We start from the raw sequence: 26682 nt of genomic DNA on the forward strand, positions 1-26682 counted from the left end.
GACAGTTGTTTCCAAAGGACACAGAGGAGGAAAAAGCAACAGTATTCATAGGGAGCCAAGTGCGGACCGACCTGCAACGATTCCTTAATATAGTATAAAGAAAACGCCGAGGACCGTCTATTACACACCTATAATTGTAGTATTAGACAAATTTGTATTACTTATGACGGTAAGGATAGTCGGTTACTGGGGTTTTCGTTGAGTGAAGAGAGAGTGCAGAGGTTGTGAGTAGAAGCGCTCGAGAGCTCCGCGGTGGAAGCGGGAAGCGCGCGCCGCTGTAGGGCTGATGCGCGCGCCCTGTCCGTCAGCAGCGGCCCGCCATGGCGGAGACCAAGATCATCTATCACCTCGACGAGCAGGAGACTCCCTATCTCATCAAACTGGCCATACCCGCCGAAAACGTCACCCTCGCCGACTTCAAAAATGTCCTCAATAAACCCAACTATAAATTTTTCTTCAAATCCATGGACGATGATTTCGGGTAAGGCGCAATATTCACGTAAAAATACAAAAACCCTTTGTATCGTCCGTTGTTCCTGTCAGTGAGTGTCGTTACCTCAGACTGTCCACTTTTATAACCGCGGTTATTGCTTTCTGTCTGTATCTAAACACGTATTTTTATTTTCTTGCACAAGCTCAGAAAATCAGCCTAACTGTCTTTTTTCGCAAACATTGCTTTGGGGATGTTTTAAACGCTGTATGAATACACAGGTAATAAACATTGTGTGTAGCACATATTGTGTAATCAGCGGTCTTTATAGACAGATTTAAGGTCAGTGTGAATAGAGGAAGGCTTGTCGTTCAAAGTCTAAAATATTCAGTTTAAAGGGAACATGAGAGCTTAAGTGACAGATCAGGTGTGAAGCCATGAACTGTTCTACAAAATACTGTACATCACAGTGTCCACGTTTCAAGTAGTTCAGTTTAATATAATATCAATTGCAGTGTGTAATTACAATGCAATAACATAATTGCAAGTGCATTGTGCATGTTGTCACTCTACTTACTCGTGTAGGCTAATTACACTGTAACCGGATCACTGTAAAATGTAATTAAAGAAGCATCAGTCAAGTTCAATAGCTAGTTAGATACGAACGAATCTTCCAGAGTTTCTATTGGGGCTGCACAATATAACGAAATGATCAAAATATTGCGAATGTTTTGCGAAATCACAGTTATTTGCGGTAACCATTTTTATGTACTGCGACAATAAAACATGGCTGTTCTCTTTCAGAAGTTTTTTTGTAAAGGTGGGAAAGAAAAAGTGGTATGTATAATTATTGTTACCTAATTTTCAGCGTTTGAATATATTTGTAAATAATTTCAATTCGTTTCACAAACTTAAAATATTGTCATGTTGCATACTGTATATTGTATCATTGAGCAAGTTCCGTAAATATCCGTAAATATCGTGCAGTCCTAGTTGGTTCAAAAGCTCAAAATATCTTCAATGAGCACTAATCTTTGTATATCTGGCTTTGTGACCTTTTTGTTTACATGTTGTTTTGACAAAGTCATAAAAAGCTCAACGCTGCATATTTTGATGAAGGCATTCAAAAGTCATTTCGAGCTGGTCACCACTTAAGTTCTGCAGCAGATATAATGTTATATTGTTGTCTTTCCGATGTTTATGAGAGGTGAAGTGCACTTTAGTGCTTTAGTGCACCGCCCAAAACAAGCGGCTGAGGTCTGGAATGCTGACTTGGAAAGAGCGGACCGCTCGGGAATCATGCTCACTGATTCTCTAAACAGATTTTCACAGTCACTGTTAAGCACAGTGTCATGTTGCTAAATTCAAGTCCATGCGATCTGCTTGTTGTTTGCTTTTGTTGGCGTGCCAGAAGGTTCTTCTTTAGAAGCCAAGCTACACAACCCACCCGACACCTGTAAAACAGGACCCTCCTAACATATTTTCTTCAGTCCACGTTGCTTGTTTGTGTCAATGTACTGTCCAAACCAGCTTGTCAAGGTAAACAGCCAGCCATTGTTCCATGCCCTGTGGCATAATCACTTTCAGACTCTTCAGCACCAGGCCGTGATACGAAACAGACCTGCTTGATGCATGTGATTCCGAATCAAAACATTGGCTGACTTCGTCTCAATGACCTGGAACAACAGGCCAATTACGTGAAGGCAGATTAGTGCTAGTGATATCGATATTATCCTTTCTGACAGTAACACATTGCAATATCAGATTATACCAAATGAATTGCTAGGTATGCATGGTTTAATTTTTTAGTCTAAATATTATCTTATAACCTACATAACTGCTATTGCTATCATAGCTTTATGCAATTAATGTCGTATCTCTTTCTGTCTCTCAAACACACACACATCCTTAGCTTCATGCTTCAGTGAGATCCATACTATTGTCATAGTTACCCAAAGTAGACTCTTTCAAGTTAATTTTCAACCAACCATGGTAATTCACACAACAATGCCCTCCTTCCCAGGATCTTTCTACACATGATGACATCATCCAATGTCGGGAATGCATTGTTACACTAGAGCTCACATCATATAGTATGACAACATGAAGCTGACGTCACTGCAGATCTTTAGTTTCACGGACAAGATCAGACTCTATTGTTAGTTTCAATCTATGGTCAAAAATCTTCATAACACTTCATAACACTTTACAATAGGTTGTACATTAGCTAACATGAACTAAAAATGATCAATACAGTTTTTCAGTATTTATTTATGTTTGATAATTCCAACACAATACAAATGTAACTTAATGTATTAGTACATTTTAAAGTTACTGTGAACTAAGATTAGTAAATGCTGTAGATTATTATATGTTCATTGTTAGTTCATGTTAGGTGTAGGTAAATTAAAAATGAAATGGTAGTTTTGCATCGAATTTGAGTTCTTCACCAAAAATGTAAAGTCTTTCTCTATTTGCAGTAATAAATGTAGATTTTACATCTGATGTTATGTAACTCTCTAAACCTCATTGTTTTTATCCATCTGGATAATGTTATGGTTTTCACAGGCATAAAAAACGCATGTACATAATCATCAGACACAGGATTTAGTGACAGTGCACTATCGGTTGGATAAGGCAGGTGATATTTTCATCCAGTCGCACAAAACTCTCTCACACTGCCTTCGGGCTATCAGTCACAGGGTCACATCGGTCATAGTCTCGCGTAGGATAGGAATGCATAGGATCGCATAGGAACTTATCGCCGCTTTCTTTGGCAAGGCCCGCCCAGAGCCATTGAGAGAGAGAGTTCTGCCAACTCCGTTGACTCCAATGGAACAGTTTTTTCACAGCAATAAAGGCTCTCAATAGATCCCGGAAGTTACTAGTAACGCTGGAGCTGCGACTAAACAGACCAACTGTGGTAAACTTCTAACCCATTTAAAGACGAAAGCCATTTAATGAATAAAAAAATGAAAGAAATAAAGCATTTAAAGAGAAAACATAACTTCCTGGAACTATCGGAAGGCTCCATGAATCACGTGACACTCCAGCGTTTTGGATTTCCGTTGGCAGAACTCTCTCTCTCAATGGCTCTGGGCCCGCCCAAGAGGCCATATGACTGACAGGTAAAGCAACCTTTTTTGCCGCATCATATTTAGAGGAGTGCAGTAACAGACCGGTGTAAATTCACAAACGTGTCAAAAGTTGTCAGCAACCATATGGTTATAAGTTTAAGAATTAAGCGTTTAGTCAATCGTGATGAATTCTTATAGCAACCGTTGTAAACACGACAGCTTACTTCTTAGGTCAGACGGCTTCGTGCTGTTTCCAGGCGGACCGTTAAAGAACGCGACACACACGTCTCCGGGAAATCCTGTGATATTCAACCAATCAGATGACTTCGAACGTGCTGAAGTGTTTCCAGAAAAGTGTGCCTTATGCATCAGACGTTCAGCCAACGGTCCGTGGGCGTGACGTCTGAGGCTGAGACTACATCGGTCATACTTTTTTAAAAAGTATTAAAAGTTGATAAATCAATTTAGGGAAAATGAAGGCCCTTAAAAAGTATTAAAAAGTCTTAAAAGCCATTTTCCAAGGTATTAAATTGTGTATCATCTTTTCATATTTGTCAAAAGAGGTCATATGCTAAAGTTTGACTGAATTTAATCATTGCGTATAGTCGAATAGTGGGATGTCCATTTACACCCGCTTGTTAAACAACATCGTTGACTAATGGGGAAATGCAAGTTTTCGTGCAGATGGTTGGAGGATAAGGAGTTGGAACCATGGCTGAGGGCCGTCACTGGGAATAACCATGAGGCCTACTGCTCTGTGTGTCTGAAGGCGACTAGCGTAGCCTGGATGGGGATCAACACTGTCTGGTCCCACATTCTAAGTGCTAGCCACAAAGCTGGTTTCTCTTTCTAATAGTCACTCAGTTAATTCTCTTGTGCTTCGTTCCCACCCTTCTGAATTATGTTGCATTAATAAGGAGTTATCACAACCAAAGACTGTTTAGTTGTGCTATCTTACAATCAGTATATAGTAAATGTAAGTTAAAGGGTCACTGATGTAAAGGTTAAAACTTGAAGTGGCGATGAGGTCTTAAAATGTATGAAAAGGTCTTAATAAGTATTACGTTCAGCTCCATGATTCCTGTATATACCCTGGGTCATCCTTTTTGAGTCCTGGTTCAATAATACAGTAGTTCCGTAAGCAGTTATTGGTGGGAAAAATATCTTGTCAGGTAAATTTAAATTAATTGAAAGGACCACCAGCCATCAACTAATGATGAACTCTATATAAATACACATCAGATATAAAATAAATGTGGTTGTGGTAGTTTGTGCCGTGTGTGTGTGCATTTGTGTTTTCCGTCAGCTTCTCTCTTGGGTCTCTCTCATAACAGCTGCAGGGCCAGTAAGGTCATTAGCATCATGATTATCATTATAGTACACACACACACACACTCATTTCACAGACACATGGCGAATCCTGACACAGAAACACCAGACATTGGTAAAATAGATAGAAATAGGTTGGTGAGTTGAAATCACATGTACAGCACTCACTTTCAGCAATCTCCATGTGCTTTGAAATGTTTGTGTTGGAGATTTGTGGTGGACAGATTATGTGTGGGTGTGCGAGAGGGAAAGTGTGTGTCTGTGTGTGCCATCAAGAAGATGGTTTGCAAGTTAATATAAATGTTTGAGATTTTCAATATACGTCTAGAAAAAAAATGCCTGTGCTTGTAGTGGTCACTCGGGCGAACGTGAGCACACGCTGACTTGCTCTCTCTGATGGAAGTGATGTTTCTTTAAAGGAGATTGACCTACTTTCTCTGCTTTATTTTCCTGTCTTGTCCTCTCCCTGGTGTGCTTGGAGAGTACAGTTTATCAAGTGTGTTAAAAAGTATTAGCATATCGTATGCATGTGCAATTTTCAGGTTATTAGTATTGTGTGTGTGTGTTGGGTCTCAGTGGATGTCTTTGCATCACTGGCTCATTGTCTGACGGCCTCAGGCTTTGGCCTGACTGTGTCTTTTAAGCCAAGGATAGTTAAAATGATCGCAGACTCAGAGTACTTTGGGGTTTCTTACATCCTTCCTCGTCCCTCCCTACCGCTGTCCGTTTCTCATTTATTTTCTCTTGGTCATCTCTCTCGCTGCGGGAGTGAAGGCTTGTTTTCTGGACTGAATCTAATCAGCTGAGACTATGAAGAAGGAAGATCTCTTCATTAGAGATCTGCTCTGCTTACAAATCAATGCTTCCTGTCTACACACTGGAGTCGTCTGCAAACATTGGCCTAATTTTGCCGGGCTATCTTGGTGAAGAGTACATGTGCAAATATTTGTATATTTTTATGCTTTGGGGATGTGAAAGAGATGGTGTGAAGATATGTGGACCGGAGGAAGACAATAGAGCAGTTAGAAATGGTATACTGAAGTAGGGCTGGGCGAATGTATCGCGATTCAAGCTAATTATACATGTCTAAATCGATTCTGAAATCGATTCGATGTTTTATGCACAGCTCTACTGTGAACTACGGCTCTTTGATCAGTAGGAAGTACTGCTCGATCTAAAATCACTACGAGATTGAGTCGTTTATATCGTACATTTGAAAAAGCAACACTCGTCTATCATCATTACTATAAATCAACTTTATTATCATGAAAATACCTGAAAAGGTTTGAAGAACAGGCGATAGAATATGACCACAGGCATTTTCTGGAACTAATTGTTCTTCTGTTTCCCATATTGGGAGTTTCTGCGCAAGAGTGCCCTCTGACTTTCGCATGTGGCGGCATTTAACCGTAAGTCATTGAGAAACTGAGAGCATCAGAATCGTACGATATATCGCCCAGCCCTATACTGAAGTAACGGATGTAAGATTGCCGATCAGGTTGTGTAATCGTTGAATGTCATGTTCAGTCGAGAAAAACAACTGTGGTAAAAATTGAGGATGAAATCTTGCAATTTGGTTTTATTAATGCAAAATTCAGCAAACCTTCTGTCCCAAGTGTGCGTATATGAGCAAATTTACAACAGCAGTAATTATAAAATATTTTATTGTAGAAAACTAGAGATGCACCGATTGCAATTTTCTTTGCCGATTCCGATTTCCGATTTTATTACAAGTGAATCCTGCCGATTCCGATTTTTGCCGATTCCGATTTTCTATCCACAAACTATAATTGACAGTATACTGTATATAAAACCATATTAACTTTTCTTCAATACACATTTTTTTTTATTTTCATTGAATAAATGATTGAACATTACAATTTCCCCAAATTTCCCTAAATGCAGTTCTCCAAGCTGCATTAAATTACAGAATCTTCTCTTTCCCAAACAACTCTTAAATTGAATAACTCTGTGACTGAATAGAAGTACAAATAATAAAATATAATTAAACATGTCACTTAATTTACCTTTTTTATTTTTGTACTCATCTCACAAAAGTCTAAGATAACAATTTTTCTAAAATGTAAAATAAATTGTTTTTATCTTGGGTCTGTTGTATTAAAAGAAATGGGTTGATTTTTGCTGCAACTTCAATAAAAAAGTTAAAAATCTTATGAGTGAATTCTACTCTAAAGATGTATATGTATTTGCAGTTTTTTGTGTTAGTAAAGAACTCAATCAGTATATCACATATATTGGTTGATTTATTCATTCTTTTATATTTTGGATTTTTAAAAACAAGTAGAAGTCGTGTTGAATGTCATTTTACCTAGGTGAAATGACCACAGTTTTAACGTAAGACAAGCAATCAGGTTGAGTGGAATTTACGTTTGTTTTACACAGAGTGAACGACTTCAACGTGAGTTGAGCATGTGTCAGAGTTTAGCATGATCACTGTTAGCATACATACCCCATGTAGACGGAGCAGCGAGAGATGAACTACAGTCTGTACAGTACATGATGCGTGTGCACGTGCGTGCAGTCAGCGGACATGAGAGATGCGCGTCAGTCAGCAGAGACTCGCGGTCCGGTGGACACACATGCAAGTATGTCCACCGGACATGTGTATAAACGAGCCGTGAAAGACAGGCTGTGCGCACACACGTTTACTTGAGGCTTTGAGTGTACTGACGGCTGTGACGTTCTTGCCTGCATCACGGGCAACAGAAGATCGACTTGGAATCGGCGAGACATGAGACTGACCATACGAAAAACCGGCCGATTCCGATCTCTGTCCGGTCAATCAGTGCACCTCTATTAGAAAACAATAGAATATAATGAAGCACCTCATTTGTAAAGCAACATTTGATGAACTGAATATTAATCTTGGGCCGATAGACGATGACATCGTCCATTGCCGATGGCTGACAGCCATCACGATGTTGGGCCGGCATCATGATTCCCCTGCATGACGCAGTTTTCGTCATCAGGAGGGTCCGTGGTCGTCCGGACATCCTGTCTGCGTACGCATACAGCACACTCCCAAGACAAATGTTGACAGCCGAGTCCACAGTATGATATTCTACGCATCGTCCATGTTTCACTGTAGACATCGTCCGATGCCAATTTGGTAGACATCGCCCAACCTATATTAATAATCATTACATGATTATAAAATTTCTGTATGACAGGTTTTGGGATGATTTCAGCCAAAACACACTCATGATCACAATTTACAATTAATTACTCATTGTATTATTTTGAGCATGTCTCACACAAAGCTTACATGCAGTATTGCATCAGAATGTAGCTTAAGACGTGTGAGGATGAGTAAAAAATCACTGAAATGTTCTATTCTTTCATGTGAAAGTATAACTGAATTGTGAGCTGGTTTTCTGCTGATATTCATATAGAATGGAGGATTTTAGAGGCGACTGCTTCAGGGGAAGTGGGACCTCACGCTGCCTAAGGAATGAAAAGTGGAGGAGAAGAACAGAATGAGAAAAAGGAGGTGGAGAGCTGCTCTCTAAACCTATTATGTCACAATCCCCGCTGAGTTTTTATAACATAGCCCAAGTAGGATTACTGACCGTACTGTGGAACAATGTGCAATCTGTTCACTTAAAGCAACAAAGTGCTGGGATTGGAATTTACAGAGAGCTGTCAATCATAATACTCAAGGTTTTGTTTACTCTCAGACATAATCTGTTCTTAACCTGAGGTTCTTAACGGTTTTTCGCTGTTGTTGTTGTTGTTATACAACCGCTCACATAACAGAAAGCTTTACAAGTGGTAAATTCTGTTTTTGAGCATAACATTTTTACATAGTTAATGATATTACTGACCTGTGTCTAAAGATGTCAAAAGAACTAATCTGCCAAATGACAAGTTATCTGGACAGTCTTGTTGTCACAAGAGAATCACAACTTTCTAGCAGAAATGCGGAATTCAACAGATCAGTTGTCCCTAGCATATTTCAGCTATTTTACAACAATGTTTTTTTATGAAAAATGCAGTCCTATAGTCATGGTCCAAAGGATAAAATGCTGATAAAATGTCTGGCCTGAATGCATTTTTTGCCCTTTTTTTGATAAAAGCATCTTTCAAATGCATAAAATGTTCTGAGTTCTAGTGCTCCCTAACACTAGCATCTTAACTAGCACAACAGCATCTTTTTATTGTATATTGTATTTATATGGACACAAAAACAGTTTTTATATACGCACACACACGCACCAACACATAGACACAAATTTATTGAGACACACGTGACAGAGACAGAATAAGATGAATCTTGGGTCTGAGAGGCTCTGACTCATCACTTGAACAGATGTGAATTCAGCACATACAATATCTGCTGCAGGATTTCATTAGATCGGCTTTATCTGGAAGAGAGAGGGAAAGAGAGGATGTATGACAAAAAATAAAGCACTGAATGCGGATGTAAATAAGTTAAGCAGAAGATTGATTTCATAACATCTGTTTGAATTCATTTCATGTGAATTTAATTCTCTTATTGCGTGTCTGGATGGGGGAGGTGATGAGATAATAAAGTTTGGTAGATAAATGATGGGTCAGTAGATGATAATGCTGAACTCATGTAGAGTTTTTTGAGTCTCTGTTCCTCTATGCATTTTCTTGCGCCATCTCATATTTTTATATTTTCAAACCTAAGGGTGCATTAAAAGCAAATATTGTACAAAGACAGTACGCCCTCCAGATATCACTTTTGGCCATTACTCTGTAATATTAAATGTGGGTCTCAGTCTTATCTATACAGATACGCAATAAATGTCACTGATTTTTATTCAGCGAATGTTGCATTTTTTTGGCACGTCTAGCAGCTTTTTAGTACGACTTTGCTTCCCAGTGGACTGATTAAAAACCGCTTGTCTCTGAAATCGCACAAAGCCAGCCAAGCTGTTGTATTATATTCAGTTATGTTTTCTGTTTTGCGCAATATTCAATACTCAATAATCATATGGTGGGCATGCCATCTAAAGTTGAGATTAGGTCAAATAAAATTTGGCAGGGGTGACTATAAGAATGTGATCTGTATTATCCATCTATCATCTGTTTTTTCAGAATACATCAGTACAGGAAAGCAAATGCACATTTTGCGACGCACATTATTGTTTTTCCGTAGCATAGCTTCACAGATCTGTCAGCAGCACTGCTCTGGTGTGTGTTTGAGATGTGATTAAAGATAGCCGAGTGCTTTTGATTTATATTGCATGAACGCAATCACGATTGCTCAATAGATGTTTATTATTAATACATCACATGGTCTGTTTCTGTAAACCTGACATGCTTTACCAGCCAGCTGTCTTTCACTCTTGTCCATTCTGACAAAGGTTTCCATGGCGACAGGAGTCGGTCAGGGTCAGCACCTTTTTAAGGAGCAGCTGGGAAGGGGGAGGGACAGGGGGCGTGTGCAATGAATTTTGTTTTATGGGAGTCTAAATTAAAGCAACAACGAGCCGTTTTGGTGTATGGTTCCCCTATGTGGTTGATATGCGCAATTGTCTGTAATCAATGTCGTAAATACTGTCGCTGTATAAGCTTCCACGTGGGCAGCGCAATACACGTGAATTTGTTGACTACGCTGTTACATCATGTCACTTCATAAACTGTGCATGTACTAAAGCACTCTTTTGGCTCCCGCAGGGTATACTACTGGGCTTTACTAATAGCTCAAACTAGATTCTGTGGTAGCAGCTGGTTGTTAGCCGTTAGCGCATAGCGTGCAGCTCCATAGCAGCTAACTTGCTAACGTTAGCTACATAACACATTTGCAGTCACCCAAAACACAACGCATGGACGTGAATGTGTTTAGTAACCAATGCAAATCATTTTCTGTAGTTATATTTTCGGAAACACACTCGCGACCAGGCGTTGTGCTTTGTGTAATAGGTGCAATCAATAACTTACACTCAACTCCCTATGGGAATAGTGCCTAGCATAGTAACTATAGATACCGATAACATTAGTCTACGTGCATGAACTAAGGAATCAGCTACTTTTGTCCATAAAACATTTATTGTGGTTTGGTAGTCATCGTTTACAAGCATAACACTAAATTCTTGACGAGGCACGATCATGCTAAGTAAGCTATTGAGACCCGGCAACATTACATTATCTCTAGTCTACCTTACGGTTATAAATTGTGAACCAGTAACCTTAGTGCGCCAATAAACAGCCTAATAACTAATACGCTCAAAAGTACAGGACAGTAAGGAAAAAATGTACATATAAGACTTTCAAATCCAGTAGCAGGAAGGCTAACGTTAGGTCTCCATCCATTTTGCAACCCGTTGCCTCTTGCAACTTGCCTCACCGAGTGTAAATCCGTCAGATATTGATTTGTGTTCGGGCTTGTGTCCGATCACTCTCTCTCTTTTCCTCTTTGTTTTTTTTTGCTGGCTCTGCCATGGTGATGGTTTGGAGACTTGCGTTGAACTAGATCGTTTTGTCTTATTGTTAGATGTGGCTAACTTCACCTAGGCTATGAGTAAAACGTGGCCGTAAAGCAGGTGATGGGCGGGGCTTGTGAACCTACCCGCGTACCAAAGGTACAAGTGTTATTTCAGCCGATAGTGGGCTGCTTAGGTATCAGCGGCAGTAAAATTCATCCAGTTAAGAGTTAAGAGTCAAGAGTCCTACAACTAAAATAATTTTAGGGAGATTATTTAAGGTCGAAAAATGGCTTGTTGTTGCTTTAACCTGTGTGTGAGAGCTGGCTTTTGTAAATAGAACAGATTTTTCGATCTAAAAAAAGTCATTGGTTTAACCAAAGTGTCATTGAGTGTTATTTTAGGAGGTTAATTCTGAGTAGTCTATTTTTTATATTTAGAGTAAAAAACAAGTTATACCTCTCAGTGACAGACCTGTCATTTTTTGTGTCTTTACAGGGTGGTGAAGGAAGAGATATCTGACGACAATGCCAAGCTACCTTGCTTCAATGGACGTGTTGTGTCATGGGTGAGTGAGCAGATACACACACGCACACACACTTGTAGACAGACTGAGAACTTCCCTCGTCTCATTTCTCTTGCTTGTGTTTCATTAACCTCCGAGCGTAACTGTGCCCTGCGTCTTGATGTTGGTGGTAATGGCTTGTTGAGGTGTGAGGGAAATGTGAATATCTGGAAGCAGGCAACGGGAGCTCAGAGATCAGTCAGTCGAGCGTGGGTCTGTGTTTGGATGCGTTAAATTGACTGCAAGTGTTTAGCGGTTAGCAAAGACATGGATGTAATATTTAAGTGTGTGTTCAGGGTGAATGGAAATTTAATACCATATTTTAGCTACAGTATCAGATGGATGTAAATTGGATTCTGAATTCTGTTTTTTGGCATTTGTGGGAAGGTGTTTGTCTGCTGTGTGGGAGTGTTATTGTCAGTTTTGGGTAATACATTACACATTGATGTGCTGTGTGACAGTGAATAGATGCTGAGAAGATGAGCTCGAGATGATTGTCAAGGGAAAGTCATATCAAAATTGACATTTATTTTTTTGTCATTTATGGGAAACACCGGTGCAGCGACCTGCAGAAAACAGCAGCAATTTCAACTGACCGAACAAAACAGCGTTTCCAAAATTCTGTCACTGTTACTGACTGCCTGGGCATATGACCATTAACGTTGACGCTAAAGCCTACATCGCATGATAATGTTATAACGCATATTTTCCATTATTATCGATTATCGTCTGGTATCTGTCTGTTGTAATCAACATCGGGATATTTGCGAGACATCGGCGATATACGATAACATCGTCACATCGCCCAGCCCTACCTCCCAGCTACATATCAAATCACAACCAGTGCCAGTCTGATCTGTTTTGGTGTGGGACGGCAACTCTTCACTATACTAATCCAAGTCTTGCCGCACATTTTATTCTCATTTAATATTCTGTTTAAAGGGGTCATATGGCGTTTTTCTGTGTCTTTGGTGTGTTATAAATTGCCCATGCATGTATTAGACACGTAAAATTGCATAAATTAAAGTGTCGGAGCAAAAGATGCATTCTATCTAAAAGTGAATGCTCACCCAGACCAGCCTGAAACGCCTCGTGTAACCACACCCCCACAAATCTACGTCAGCTCGTGGTATGATTTGACTAAGATCGCCCAAATGTATACGTAAGTAAGGTGGTGTACCTGTCAGTACAACTGCTTTGGAACCTGATGTTCCAAATATGGTAAGAGGCGTTACATTTCCATCACACGCTTGCAGTATTCGACCAATCACTACGCACTGGTTAACTGACCAAGTATAGCACACCTCATTTGTTAAAAATCTGCGCGTTTCAAAGAGGCGGGGCAAAGAGGAGATACAAACATGCACGGTATGTGGAAAATACAGCGTTTTTGAACCTTAAATCGTGTATACACATCGCATTAAATCTGAAACAAACGATAATATTCATTTTAGCCCTGTCATATGACCCCTTTAATACATCACATTACAGAAAGAAGGGTAATGAATGTGGTTTAATTTTGACTCGAATTAAATAAACAAACATACACCTGTACAAACACATGCTTTAACAAGCAGAGGCATTGACTCCTGACTCATACTTGGCTGCACAGTTTCAGTGCTTACTTGTATTATTTACAACTGAGAGCATATGTAAGCATACTGTATGTAAGTAACATACTGTCACATTTTACATTTACATTTCCTAATGAAACCTGGATATTCGGATGTTTGAAGGTGCTGTGTGTCAATGCAGAAATACTCATCACCTCACTCTGATTTACTCTTTGCCAAACACACACACACACTGCTCTTTTAAGCCAAGAGACACTTAACGTGGATATAAGCACACACACATACAGAGTGGCTATATTGCCAGATCCCCATCTCTGAAATCCCCCGGTCCATGGAGAAGCACAAGGTGAGCTCTTTATCGCTGCTTTGCTCCCTGCCATCCTCAGATGCTCTTTTCCAGCGCAGCAGCCAGAAGATACAGGAACCTGGGGCTAGAGAAATATGCGCGTCCTCTTACTGCCCCCGTTTCAGATTCACACCAGCAACTTTCCCATGCACAGCCGAGTCTGTGAAAGCTTTCAGGCAGGGAGGGATTTGGCTCGACGTTTTGTAGAACTTGTTGGACATGAAACTCCAATGCAAATGTGCTGGAGGGCCATCTAGTGGTCAGGGTGGTACTGCACCACGTTTTGTATCTATTAGTGTATCAATACAGCTGCTTAAATACAGAATGTTGTGCAATACAATTTTGATTTACCCATGGTCTGTAGTTGTTTAAAAGCATACTTTCTGTGTTTTGGGTGTGACCCTTCTATTTTGCCTTTTGATTAGATTATATTAACTGAAGTCACAGGGTGGGTAAAAAAATCCCTCCTGAAATATCCCGGCCATAACAAGAAGATTGAATCAGACAGATTTTGCGTGGTGTTGGGTCTCGAATGCAGCACATTGTGGCCAATGTCCCAGGATGTGTCAGAGCAAATGGGGTCTTCTAATAGATCCTCTGTTTCTCCAGCAGACAAATGAATGCTCTCTTTGGAAGACTTTAATGACATGTTCATTGCATTTGGATTCATTTCTTTCACTTCTAAGCTATTTCATGACCGCTTTTGCCCTCAGGCCTGAGTTTGGAGAAAACGTAGGAGACTCGCACTTTGTTTCATATTGAATGTTCCTGGTTCATGTTCCGTTTTAAGTTTGGCCTTGGAATGCTGTCAGTCTGCACAGAAAATATATGTTAATATTTTAACATGAACAAGATCTACTGTACATGTTTTGACAGTTCAAAAAACACATTTTGTCATGGCTCTGCTTCATTTAGTCATGTTTTTCTTGGTCCTGTAGCAGAGTCATGACAAGGCCTTTGGTTATGTGTGGAGAGAAACATATTATTGTCCTTTTGACAATAATATACATTCTCTCCAGTGTCTCGTCATTGGCCCCGCCCCTCTCGTTTCCCTGTTATCTTTCCCTGAGTGTCTTATGTTCCACACCTGCCCTCGTTCGTTATCCCTTGTTTGTCTTCCCTTTAAATACCCTCTTGTTTCTTTGTCTTGTGCTTGTGGATTGTACTACGTTGTGTATGTGTGTCCGTTCGTGCCCCAGTCCTCTCAAAGTGAGTGTTCTCTGTGCCTATGTATTGTGTTTTATTGTGCTTGTTCCCTGACTGTTATTAGACGTTGTGTCGTGTCATAGTTTAGTTATTTTGTCCTATTGTTTTGCCCCACCGAGGGAAGTGTTTTGTTTTCAGTTTTTACCTTAGTTGTGTCCATGTTACCCCCTCGTGGGTGTTTTGTTTCTGTTCATTGTTTGTGTAATAAGTCTGTTAACCCCTTCATTGCCACTGCCTGCCTGCATTTGGGTTCTCTTCCACGCAATTCTTGACACATGTCTTTTACTCCATTGTAAGGAATTTTATTGAAAGTCAATTAATGTTTATTTGTCTCTGTGCAGCTGGTTTCCGCAGACGGCTCTCATGGTTCTGACTGTGGTTCCGTATGCGCAGACGCTCAAGCTGAGCTGCCGCCCACTCTGGAGAGGACAGGAGGCATCGGAGACTCCAGACCGCCTTCCTTCCAGTCAGTAACCCCACAGCTGCTATTCCCTGCGTGTGTTGTACCTTAATAGACCAAAATGACTAATTTATGTCATCATTTATTCACCCTCATGGGATTCAAAACATGTAATGAATCTTTCTTATGTGGAGCACATATTTTGAGAAATGGCCATACAATGGAAGTCAATTGGGAGCGATGTTGTTTGGTTGCCAACATTCTTTAAAATATCTTCTTTTGTGTTCTGCAACAGAAAGCAAGTCATACAGGTTTGAAATGACATTGGGGTGAATAAATGCCGAATGTATTTTCATTTTTAGGTGAACTATCCCTTTAACTATTAAAGGGGTGGTGCAACGGTGTGTCATGCATTCTGACTTCTTTACAATGTTAAACGTGCTGTCTTATGCTTAACATGGTCAACGTGTCAAAAAAACGAGTTGGGCATATTACGTAGTATTTCTGTGCTCAATACACTCCCCCAGCGATCGTACAGGTTTCGGAAAGTTTTTTTCGAACATATAAAACTGTTTCGTAACAATTTTTCTTAGTCCCTTATTGGACAATTCTCCCGGAAAAGCACGCGGCAGCAAGGAGAGCAGGTGAAGGAGCATGCGCAGACGTCACTTTCACTTGTGTGCAGGAGAGAGAGCATACGTTCGCGAAGTTCAAGTGTTTCTTTGTTCACTGCATTTGGGTGATGAATGTTATATAAACGGTTGTGGTTGTATGGTTATAATGTAGCCACTGTTGTAAGGTACAAAATAGAGCCAGCTGAGATGATTAGAGAGAGGAAGCGCTTGGTGTTGACAAGCATTATTGCCTTTCAATCTCAAAGGCACCAGTTTCCGCTAGCAAATAACTAATCCGAGTCTTACCTCAGAGACCTCTGGGACGTCAATACTTTTAATGGCATCAGTCTGATCACAGGGGGTGTGTGTGTGTGTGTGTGTGTGTGTGTGTGTGTGTGTGTGTGTGTGTGTGTGTGTGTGNGTGCGTGCGTGCGTGCGTGCGTGCGTGCGTGCGTGCGTGCGTGCGTGCGTGCGTGCGTGCGTGCGTGCGTGCGTGCGTGCGTGCGTGCGTGCGTGCGTGCGTGCGTGCGTGCGTGCGTGCGTGCGTGCGTGCGTGCGTGCGTGCGTGCGTGCGTGCGTGCGTGCGTGCGTGCGTGCGTGCGTGCGTGCGTGCGTGCGTGCGTGCGTGCGTGCGTGCGTGCGTGCGTGCGTGCGTGCGTGCGTGCGTGCGTGCGTGCGTGCGTGCGTGCGTGCGTGCGTGCGTGCGTGCGTGCGTGCGTGCGTGCGTGCGTGCGTGCGTGCGTGCGTGCGTGCGTGCGTGCGTGCGTGCGTGCGTGCGTGCGTGCGTGCGTGCGTGCGTGCGTGCGTGCGTGCGTGCGTGCGTGCGTGCGTGCGTGCGTGCGTGCGTGCGTGCGTGCGTGCGTGCGTGCGTGCGTGCGTGCGTGCGTGCGTGTGTGTGTGTGTGAACTGCAGACCTCATTACTTGTAAATCTAATCAACCCTACAGGCCATCATAGAAAGGCTCACTAATCGATTTGCATCAATATTTTACCTACAAAGGCATTGATTGCTTTAAGTGCTCACTTTGATGGGAACGTGGAAGTGCTTGAAAGAAAGAAAGACTCCAGTGAGTGAATTAGCCGAAAAAAATGAATGCAGAAAAATTCATTAAACTAAAGGTGCAATAGGACCTTGAGCCATTATTAAAGTGCAGAAGGGTGGATTTTAATTAAATAAGAGTACATGCTCTGAATGCTTCAGAGAGAATAGGCAGCACTTTGTTCATTGTCTGTAACTGCACATACTCCAGGCGTGTATGGGGCTCATGATACTCTGTTTTCACACTCTGTTTTATCAGCCTTCGAGCACTTCACAGCATTTACATGCTTGATGTGAACACACTTGTGTAGCATTAGCTTGCGTTTAAATATGCATTTTAAAAAGAGCTTCAGGTTCACATTCTCATAATTCCAAACATATTTGGATGCAACAAGTTCAAACTGGGTTCAGGAAATTAGTATTGGTTCTGATTTGAAATCAAGAGTATGTTTAAATAAATGTCGACAACATGCAGAAAAATCTAGAGACCATTCCGAATTTTCATTTATTCAGCATTTCTAGATCGTTTGTGGCCATTCCAGTCCAGTGTTTGTTGTACTTGTTGTCAGGAGTGACATAGTCATTCAACAGCAATGTGAAAGACTGACAGCATGACAAGATACATGAAAACCTTGATTTTTATCACAGTTATCACATAAAAAAATAATTTTGGGACTTTTCCTAAATTACATAAATACAAATTTTACTCTTGTATTGCTTTAAAACCCTTCTGCGCGGTTTTGGATATTTTTGTCCATTTCAATTTTGATTTCTTTGTTGTTTTGGCTGTGTTTATGCAAACATCATACATTTTGCAAAAGGTGTGTATTTTTATTGGAATTTGAATATTTCGCCCTTTTTTGCTTTCATAAATGTTTTTTAAACTAGGTATATAAAATTGTTACACTCAGGTCCATTTGGACAAAAATGTCCTTATTGAAACCCATTAAAACTACAAAATTTTAACTGTTTGCCATGCAAGCAGAAATCATACATTCCATATAAAAATCCTTTTATGTTGACAAAAGGTTCAAAATTGCAAAAAAATGGATGTGAAAGTGTGGTTTGTATGTGTGTACTGAAAATTATTTGTGTACGCGTGTATGTATACAGTTTGAAAGAAAGAAATCATATTTTACTCGCAAATCCAATTCCTTATATCACTGTAGCTTACTGAGATTTGAAAATATTTTTCCATCAAACGTGTTTTTTATCCCTTGTTTGCATTATTATTCATTTTTAATAGTTTTTTTATAATAGTTTTAAATAGTTTTTTGAGATTGAAGGTGAGCTTGATTTTGATGTAGAAGTTCAGAAGCCCCTCAGTACAGTTTTCACCATAAAGGCATAAAAGATGTGGCATTATGTAATCAAACAAGATTAAAACTCTAGGTAGTTATGATCTGGAAAGGATCTGGTTAAAAAAATGTAAGTTAGTAAAAGTAGAAAACAATTGAATATATAATCAATTCATGAGGGTTTTTGAACATGGACATTTTTATCTATTTCGAACCTAAGTGTGAGTTTTTGTTTAAATCTTACATTGCTCAAAAAATAACAATGCATTAAAATTATTGTTGTTGATTAATAACATATCCAAGACTATAATACATTTAAAAAGATCAGATTTAGTGAATGGAAAATAATTTAAATTATTTTTATCATAAAAACAACAGGTTCAACATGTAAACAAACTGGTATTTCAAAGGGTTAAAATTCTAAAAATGAATGAATGTTTGGTAGTTATGATAAGAACTGACTCTAGTGAAAAAAAGTAAAGTCATTGAAAGTGTGAAAAATTTGGATATACAGTATAATATTTTTATGACCGTGTTTGGAGATGGACATTTTTGTGAGTTTTTTTTAATTGATGCACGAGGGTTAGGGTGAATATGAACTTCACCTTATTTCTTTGCAGTAATTTGAGGTCTGAAAAAATACAGCGCGTCTTTATTGTTATTTTGACCTGTTTCTCCAGTTTTCATTTTCTGCAAATAAATGCAACTGAAACAATTTTTATTTGAAATGTGGGAAAAATATTGTTAGTTGTCCACAGAATGAAACAAACATGATCATTTGATGACCTAAACACATACACATAAATAGTCAATTCAGAAAAACAAAAAAATTGTCTCATTTTTTTCCGCAGCAGCTGTACACCATCATACTGGTTGCTTCATCCCCATGTGTTCTTTTTGTGTCTTTACCCTCAATATCTAAACATCGGCCAAATGTGATATAATATAGATATTAAATAGCCGTTCATATCTCAGTGCTGGTCATAATTCACAATATATGATCATTTGACCAAATTGTGCAGTCCTGTTGGCTTTAGCGTTTATGGTATTCATTCATGCATGTAAACATTAAAGATGGATTGGATAGGCTTTTATCGGCCTGTTTGTACCAGGTTGGTATCTTTTCCCACAGGTATATTTGTAGGATTATTGGTCAGCGGGTGTCTTTATCTGCGTCTGACCACATGCGTGTGCGTGATTGTTTGTGCTGCTGGTGTTTCCTGTCTGTGTGTGTGTTTCCTGTCATGTCTGTCAGGCAGCGTGGCTCCCCTCTGCGTGAGCGTGTTTGTGTCTGCTCTGCAGGTTAATTATTAAATCACTGGAAACATGGCCTACAGCAGTGAGGAAACATACAGCGGTGACTTATGAGCGCCATCTGCTGGTGAACATCATAGCGTGGGGCAAGAATCACCTCTAGCGCACAAAAACCAGAATGTTTTATGAGATCTGCTCATAAATCACAAAACACTAATTCCCAGGGTTTGTTTGAAAAGCCTGTAAAAGATTTTTCCTCCGAACACTTTCCTACATTTTTCCTACATTCCCCATCTGCCTTCTTCTGTCCAGCGCGAATGCTGCTGGGAGTCAAGATGACCTGGGCAATGACACAGAGCGTGAGGTGGGTCCATCGCTGCGGAGAGACAGAGACAAAGAAAGGGAGAGAGAGAAGCCTCGTAGGAAAGACACACATGACCACGGTGAGTTTGTCTGTCTGTTCTTGATACAGATATATATTTATATAAAGCTGTGAATGAAGAAGCATCAGGTTTGTTGTGTTTGTCTGTTGCAGGAGGCAGGTTGAACGGACATTCTCGGCCGGAGCGCAAACCGGGCGCCACTGGTTACGAGAGCTCTTCAACTCTGATGAGCAGTGAGCTGGACACCACCAGCTTCTTCGACTCAGAAGAGGACGATTCCGCAAGCAGGTGAGTAAGAGACTGAAGGTGATTTGTATTCTACCCAATATATATGATCATGGGGCAGTTTAATCTCAGTGGTTGTATGGTTTTTGTTTGGTATGGTTGAGTTGGTGGTTTTTATCGCTTTGAATAGAATTAAAGTTCTGCTGTGACAAATGGACCGTGTCATGAAAAACAGGATTTTTCTTTGATTGTTAGCAACAAAACGTAATGCTCTCCTTTACAAACATGCATTTGCAGAAATGGTTCATTTGTTATAAACATAGCGAGCGTCACAAATTCTTTTTATGATTATCCATTAATGGTTTGAATGTGCATTTGAATGATTGACAGAGCACATTTCCAAGGGATCAGAGAGGACGCGAAAAATTACAAATTATTAGTATTATAAATTATAAACCTAAAATACCTATAATAAATATGTTACAAATGAATAGAATATTTAATAACACACTCATATTCTCACATATTGAACCAAACCATCTCACCATGAAGATAACATAAAGCACACCAAATCACATGCTCTGGAAAGCCAACACAAAGCGTGGTTTTCTACTACAGTGAGCATTGGCCCACAAGCGTCACATGACCTTCAGATCCAATCAAATCTCAGAAGAAATGCGCACTATATGTACACAAAAGACACATCCTAAAGTGAATATAGTGTTTTAAGCATGCAATGTCATCTGTGATGTCACTACAGGTTTAGCAGCTCTACGGAGCAGAGCACATCATCACGGCTCATGAGACGCCACCGTCGCCACAGACGAAAACCCAAAGCGCCCAAGATGGAGAGGGTGAGATAACTGCCTGATGGACATCCACTGTCTCTGTTTTCAGTGTTGGACTGTTGTTTATTTAAATGTGTCCTCATCTCTCTCTCTCTCTCTCCTTTTCTCTCCACCGCTTCAGTCCTCGTCGTTCAGCAGTATAACTGATTCCACCATGTCTCTGAACATTATAACTGTCACATTAAACATGGGTGAGTATATGCATGTGGAACAAATGTAGTATTACTTGTTTTTGAGTGAAACAAGATATTTCACTTAAGATTTATCGTCTCATTTATTCTTTTTATAGAGAAGTATAATTTCCTGGGCATCAGTATAGTGGGGCAGAGTAATGAAAAGGGTGATGGAGGCATCTACATCGGCTCTATCATGAAGGGTGGTGCGGTGGCTGCTGATGGGCGCATCGAACCTGGCGACATGCTTCTGCAGGTCAGTTGCTCTCGGTTTGTTTATATTGTAACACAGTGGCTCTCAAACTTTTTAGATCGAGTCCCTGATACAAATAGACATTCCAAGTAGGCTACCACATACTCATAAAAATTCACAGTGCTACCACAATAAAAAAATATATTTTATGATTATTTATTATAATATTGTAGTTATTGTTTTATTATAATTTAATATTATTATGTATAATCATTTTTTGCTGTTTATTGAGTTAGTCCAATGATAAATATTTTTTAAATACAAAAAATATATATGCATAACACTGTTAAAATTTATTGGAAATTCTGTATTCATCAAACATTTATAAAACATTTAAATTGTATTTTTAAAAACTAAATCTAAATGAATAAAAAATAAGAAAATTCATAGTATTTTCACATATCCACCAGGGGGAGCTATGCATGCCATAGTTTGAGAACCGCTGTTAATTTGTCAACGTTGATCTAAACGTTTTTGCATTCATGTCTAAGAGTTGCTTCTTGTCTTGTAGGTGAACGATATAAATTTTGAGAACATGAGTAATGACGATGCAGTGAGGGTGCTGCGAGAAATAGTCCATAAACCCGGGTAAGAGGATGTGACGTGGTGATGTCCGGTTTAAATGCTTTGTAAACTAAGAATCGACTAGAGCGGTTTTATTTCCACTTGCGTATTTTGTATACAGCCCCATCACGCTGACTGTTGCAAAATGCTGGGATCCAAACCCCCGTAGTTGTTTCACCCTCCCACGAAGTAAGTGCACACTGGAGTGAATCCCATCTGTTTTTTTCCTGTTTGGTAACCAAGCATCCGTTCACTCTCTTGATTCTCTGTATTTTTATTCAGGTGAGCCGATCCGTCCCATAGACCCTGCTGCCTGGGTGACTCACACCGCCGCTATGACGGGGGCGTACCCAGTGTACGGTATGAGCCCTTCCATGAGCACAATCACCTCCACCAGCTCCTCCATCACAAGCTCCATTCCAGAGACCGAACGTAAGTGTTTCCCATAATCCACCTCTGCTGTGCCTGCTGTCTTCCTGTTGCCTGAGGAGGACTTCATCAGCCAGTCCACTGCTTACCCTTAACAACCTTACCTTTAAGCCCTTAACAACCGAGTAACCACAAATAATAATCACAAGCATTGAAGAAACAGTACAGTAAACATTCCAGATCGGTTGATAATGGCTGTAACCCCTTAATGTTCTCATAAAGCTCTTCTTTATCATTTCTCCATGTGTGAAGTGCTGGACATCTCACATTTCGTGACTTTTGCAGGCTTTGAGGAATTCCATCTGTCCATTCATAGTGACATGGCAACCGTTGCCAAAGCGCTGGCCTCACCAGAGTCAGGACTGGAGGTGCGAGACAGGATGTGGTTGAAGATCACCATTCCCAATGCTTTCATAGGTAAAACTGCACCTTTACTACACATGGTCTTCATAAGGAACTTCTATACATGGAATAAATTGTGAATCACTTGCTAGTCTACTTAGACATCAAATTGAAGAGCTGGTAGACAGTTGCGCAATGCACTCTAATGCTCATGCACTTTTAATGCACACTGTAAATTTATTAAATGAATTCTGAAAATATGTTTTAGTGGTTGAAATCTATTGGGATGCACTGGGAAACACATCATATTGTCAATAATGGAATGCTTGACCATTACTAGCAGATCAGCTTGTGTGTGAAAGATTTATAGCAGCATGTGTGCCCAAGTGCATATTGACACTGTGTCTACACCGGACGCGACTGGCGCGACGCGACACGACACGCGTTCTAATGGGATTGTGGACAAAATATAAAATTATAATGGGTTCTAATGCGTTTCTTATGTCTTTTGTCGTGTCGCGTGGGTTGCGTACTCGGTTTGAGAAATAGAATAATAGACTTATAATGAAATAAATGTTATACATTTATATTATATTTACATTTATATATTTATACATATAAAAAACATATAATTTACTAATGCCTTAAAAAGACAAATGCTGCTGCAAAAACCTACAGTAGTGTACACTTTACACATGTCCTGGTTAATTAAAATATATTTAAAATATATATTCAAATATATTTAAAAACGACATAAATCTTCGTACACCGTGGGTCCCCTTGCATGTAATTCGCCGTGTTGTTTCTACAGTGGCCCTAAATGGACAAACTGCTCTATAGAGCGCGTTTCCTAAACATAGTATCTTCTGCAAAGAAGCAAAAATGTGACGACATCCTTGTCCTGTGTCAGCCACTGTAGTGCTTTGAAAGAGATGAGGAAGGAGTGGAGTGAGATATTGGTTGCAATTCGCAACCTCACCACTAGATGCCGCTAAACACCCCACATTGCTCTTTTAAAACATATGTACTGTTACACCCCTATACATTTTCGATAATAAACAATAACAATAGGGATTTAATGTCAAACTGTAATGGAACTAAAGGATATGTGTTGAACTATATTTGCGGTCACTCTGCTATGACACCACTGTGAACGTGAGGGGAAGTGATACTGCTTTTACAAATGCAGTAAAAAAACGTTTAAATTTGTAATTGCGATGTGCTTTGTGGTTGGAGAGAATAGAAAATCGTCATGCTCTTTGACTAATGCTGTTTTTCTCGTCCACAGGTTCAGATGTGGTCGACTGGCTCTATCATCACGTGGAAGGCTTCACTGACCGGCGAGAAGCACGCAAATATGCCAGCAACCTGCTGAAAGCTGGATACATCCGCCACACAGTCAATAAAATCACCTTCTCTGAGCAGTGCTATTACATCTTTGGTGATCTCTGTGGCAGTAAGTTTCAAACTCCTAGTATTTCCAATAACATCTCCCCACTTTCCACATATGTTTTTCCAGGTATCTTTTATTGATCCATTTCCCTTCTGTATGTTCCTCTGCCTCAGATATGGCCAGTCTCACCTTGCATGATCATGACGGTTCTAGTGGGGCGTCTGACCAGGACACTCTTGCACCGTTGCCCCATCCTGGGGTAGCTCCCTGGCCTCTGCCTTTCCCTTATCAGTACCCCATCCCTCATCCGTACAATCCTCATCCTGTGCACGATCCCAGTTACAACCTTACTGCAGGGGGAGGAAGTGCCGGCAGCCCGCACAGCGAAGGTGAGACTGTGTTTCACTTTTCGGCTATCAGCCAGAGGTGATCTGGAATTGAATCTAAACATCAAAATGTTTATAGTCAATATATGTATTGTGGTTTATAGTAATACACAAACATGCACAAAGCCTGAGATGCAGTTTAACTTTTTCTATTTTCTGTTTAACTCACAGGCAGTCGTAGCAGTGGCTCAAATCGCGGCGCAAGCAAAAACGAGACCAACGCAGCGGCTGGAGCGCCGGAGTCCGGAGCCAGATCTGGGGGCAGCGGGAGCGAGTCCGAGAAAAGAGATAAAGCTCCCAGCGAGCGCTCAGCGGTGCCCGCTAGCGAACACAGCGTCCGTAGCACACACACCATCCGGAGCATTCACAGCACACACTCTCACGCCCAGAGTATGGTATGCGGGCCGCCCGGTCTCCTGCCACAGACACCCGTAACAGCAGCACCTGGCTCGCCTCCCGGGCGGGACCTGTCTTCAGTCCCCCCTGAACTCACAGTGTCACGTCAGTCTTTCCGCATGGCAATGGGAAACCCCAGTGAGTTCTTCGTTGATGTCATGTGAGGTGATTCAGGTGACGCTGAGGGGACGACTCGCAGACTCGGGACACTGTGAAATAAAGTTTGAAAGATCAGAGAAGCAACATAAGGAGGAAAGGAGCGTGATGGGTGTCCCTCCTATTGTCCCTCCTGTGTCCTGTGGCTGGTAGTTTCTTCAGTGAAGAAGACTGGAACAGATGGAACGCTTATGTATCCCATGATGCTCTCTGAGACTGGAGGCCTCTGATTAAAGATGCAGTGTGTATGAGATGCAGTGACGGAGTAAGAGCGAAGCTTTTTTTTATGTACTTTTTATGTACTTTACCTGCATTTTCATATTTTGACCAATTTATTAACCTCAGGCTAAACCCTGTTTTTTAACTAAAATCAGAAAAATAACAGGGGAAGAGAAAACATGAGACATGGGATGGAGGTGTGGTTGCTTTATCTGTTCCCATTCATCTTTTGCTTCTTAAAGGATGTACCTGAATCATTTTTTAATAATGAAAAAACAAAGTATCAAAAGATCAACTTTTTGACCATGATTTTATATTTATGTCTGTTGTTTTATTATTTCTGCTAACAAATGTAGAGAGTGAGAGTTGAAGAGAGAGTTTACAGACAGGACTTTTCAAGTCTGCTTTGCTCTTTGAGTTAATTGAATTTATCAAACATTCTTTATATTCTGATTAAAGACAACATGAAATTGTATTTCTTTCTTAAGTAATGTTAATGTCATTGTTAAACAGTTTTTTTTCAAGAATGCAAGCCAAAATACAGCCTAATGGTTGTAAGTCAATTCCCATCCTAGACCACGCAAAAAACTCCCAAATTTAGCACTTATTAGGAATTATTAACCAATAGCAATATAGCACTTGATTTCCTTGTTATTGTTTAACATCAATTTCAACTTAGGTGACATCAGCTGAAAAAAAAGAGGGAGAAAGTTATTGCCATAATCAATTTCATAAAAGATTATTTCTAAAAACAAATGACACAAAATGTCATGTTGTCTTTAAAGAATATCTTATATTGGGAGATGTCCAGTCCTGTACTGTTATTCTCTATATTAACCTGTATTACTGCTGCTGAAGTTCAGTAAGAGTATCGAGGTTTGAAATGGATCTGTAACATTTTAACATTTAAAATATGATCCAGCACACACACATGAATGAATACGATGCACTAGAACAGAGCTCTCTTTACTCTCTCACTCCTCTCTGAACAACACAGTACTTATTATGTTCATGTTTTGTCATCATTAACTATCAGCACTCTTTGTACTCAGTCGTCTGTTTGTTTCTTCCTTATTTCAGATACATTTATTACATTTTTAATTACTGGAAACAGATTTAACAGTGTTTAATGCTTCAGTTTCATACCCACTGTATACCGTTTTATGACTAAACAAATTGTTTTATTTATAAATATAGTTTATTGTCTAAAAACGAGTCTGTCTGTCTTTCTGCTTTTGCAAAAAATTTCACTTTTATTCTTCTGGAGTGACAAAGAAACCAAAACAAGGGCTTTTGATCGACACAGTATCGTAGATATACACCGAAGACACAGAGTCAGCAGTTATTACACTATTGTCAGTTATTTACAGA

The 26682-nt window shown here is 40.1% G+C and overlaps 1 protein-coding gene across 2 annotated transcripts; it reads left to right on the forward strand.

Annotated features, from left to right (window-relative positions):
• On the forward strand, window positions 1-26509 carry LOC130563011 (segment polarity protein dishevelled homolog DVL-3). 2 transcript variants are annotated; one of them, XM_057348405.1, is made up of 15 exons: window positions 1-481; window positions 11748-11817; window positions 15282-15406; window positions 19857-19987; window positions 20080-20215; window positions 20913-21006; window positions 21122-21191; window positions 21290-21429; window positions 21938-22014; window positions 22112-22179; window positions 22273-22350; window positions 22705-22836; window positions 24050-24217; window positions 24328-24543; window positions 24712-26509. In XM_057348405.1, the coding sequence occupies exons 1-15, from the start codon at window positions 321-323 to the stop codon at window positions 25098-25100; spliced, it is 2055 nt and encodes a 684-aa protein (XP_057204388.1). In that variant the 5' UTR covers window positions 1-320; the 3' UTR covers window positions 25101-26509. The 2 variants fall into 2 exon arrangements, with proteins under 2 accessions (XP_057204388.1, XP_057204387.1); XM_057348404.1 differs by having other exon boundaries at window positions 2-481; window positions 22273-22422; window positions 24712-26508.
• Window positions 26510-26682: the final 173 nt, after the last annotated feature.

This window comes from Triplophysa rosa, linkage group LG12 (genome assembly GCF_024868665.1).
Source record: "Triplophysa rosa linkage group LG12, Trosa_1v2, whole genome shotgun sequence".
Taxonomy (NCBI): domain Eukaryota; kingdom Metazoa; phylum Chordata; class Actinopteri; order Cypriniformes; family Nemacheilidae; genus Triplophysa; species Triplophysa rosa.